Source organism: Otolemur garnettii, unplaced genomic scaffold (assembly GCF_000181295.1).
Source record: "Otolemur garnettii isolate 467f Iridium unplaced genomic scaffold, OtoGar3 scaffold00014, whole genome shotgun sequence".
Lineage (NCBI taxonomy): Eukaryota > Metazoa > Chordata > Mammalia > Primates > Galagidae > Otolemur > Otolemur garnettii.
In genome coordinates, this window is record NW_003852409.1 from 31228492 (window position 1) to 31230038 (window position 1547).

The window sequence follows — 1547 nt, forward strand, 5'->3', positions numbered from 1 at the left end:
AAAAAAAAAAAAAAGAAACCATTGTACTTTCTTTTCATCTTTGCTGTTTTTTTTTCTTTTCTTTTCATCTTTGATTGTCAGTACAATTACTTTGGGGTTTTAGTATTTATTATTAAGGTCTTTCTTAGATGTCCAGTAAACCATGTAGTAATTATGCTTAGATAAGTTAACAAGCAACTTTGTTTTAACCCTTTTCTTCTCTCTAGGATGTTTTAGAAGAATGTATGTCTCTTCCCAAGCTATCTTCTTACTCTGGATGGGTGGTAGATCATGTCCTACCCCATACACAGGAGAACCCACCACTGTCTGAGACCTCACCATCCTTAACGTCTACTTCAACCCTAGAGCAACCCTCATGTGTGCCCAAATCTCCCGTCAGAAACTCTGCCTACTCACCAGCTTCCTCTACAACACCAAATGGAACCAAGGTAGGTTTTTTGTTTTTTTTTTTGAGACAGAGTCCTACTATGTTGTCCTCGGTAGAGTGCCGTGGCGTCACAGCTCACAGAAAGCCTCAGTGTGGGCAAATAGCTGGGACTACAGGCGCCCACCACAACTTCCAGCTATTTTTTGTTGCAGTTGTCATTGTTGTTTAGCTGGCCTGGGCTGGGTTCGAATGCACCAACTTCGGTGTATGTGACTGGCATCGTGACCACTGTGCTACAGTGCCAAACCCAAGTTAAGGTTTTAATCGGTTCAAGACAAAAGCCATGTTTGCCTTAACATTGAAGTGTTTAATATTGTCATATGATAGTGACTATACCCTGGAGAGAGTAATGATTGCTTCTCATTGCAGCTGTCTATAGGAACAGTGTTTGTTGTATCATTCTCTTTTTTTTCTTTTTTTTATTGTTGTTACAGTTGTCATTGTTGATTCTAGCTGGCCCAGGCCGAGTTCGAACCTGCCTTCCTTGGTGTATGTGGCCAGCACTCTACCCAATGAGCTCTGGGTGCTGCTCTGTTGTATCATTCTCTTGATGAAGAACCAGGAGAAATTTCCCACTATTCTTAGTACCAAGAATAATATGATTAATTTTATAAGCAATAGGACTATTGTTTTTCTTGTGAACATTGCTTCTACTTAACTCACAAGTTCTCCCATTTTGTGTTGGCTGCTTTAAAAAGGCTTAGAATAGGGCGGCGCCTGTGGCTCAGTGGGTAGGACGCTGGCCCCATATACTGAGGGTGGCGGGTTCAAATCCAGCCCTGGCCAAACTGCAACAACAACAACAACAAAATAGCCAGGCGTTGTGGAGGGTGCCTGTAGTCCCAGCTACTTGGGAAGCTGAGGCAAGAGAATTGCCTAAGCCCAGGAATTGGAGGTTGCTGTGAACTGTGACACCATGGCACTCTACGAAGGGTTAATAAGTGAGACTCTGTCTCAAAAAAAAAAAAAAGGCTTAGAATAAAATGTATACCTGCTCTTAAAGTTTATATATTTGGGGGGCAGTGCCTCTGGCTTAAAGGACTAGGGCACTGGCCTCATATGCCAGAGGTGGTGGGTTCAAACCCAGCCCCAGTCAAAAAAAAAAAAACTGCCAAAAAAA

At 42.4% G+C, this 1547-nt stretch overlaps 1 protein-coding gene across 1 annotated transcript in view; it reads left to right on the plus strand.

The window, feature by feature from the left end:
- The window catches only part of GLE1 (GLE1, RNA export mediator), a 55057-nt gene that overhangs the window by 8466 nt on the left and 45044 nt on the right, over nucleotides 1–1547 (plus strand). The window contains exon 2 of the mRNA XM_003785353.3: nucleotides 207–428. Within this exon, the coding sequence (XP_003785401.1) occupies nucleotides 207–428 (222 nt within the window). The remainder of the gene's footprint in view (nucleotides 1–206; nucleotides 429–1547) is intronic.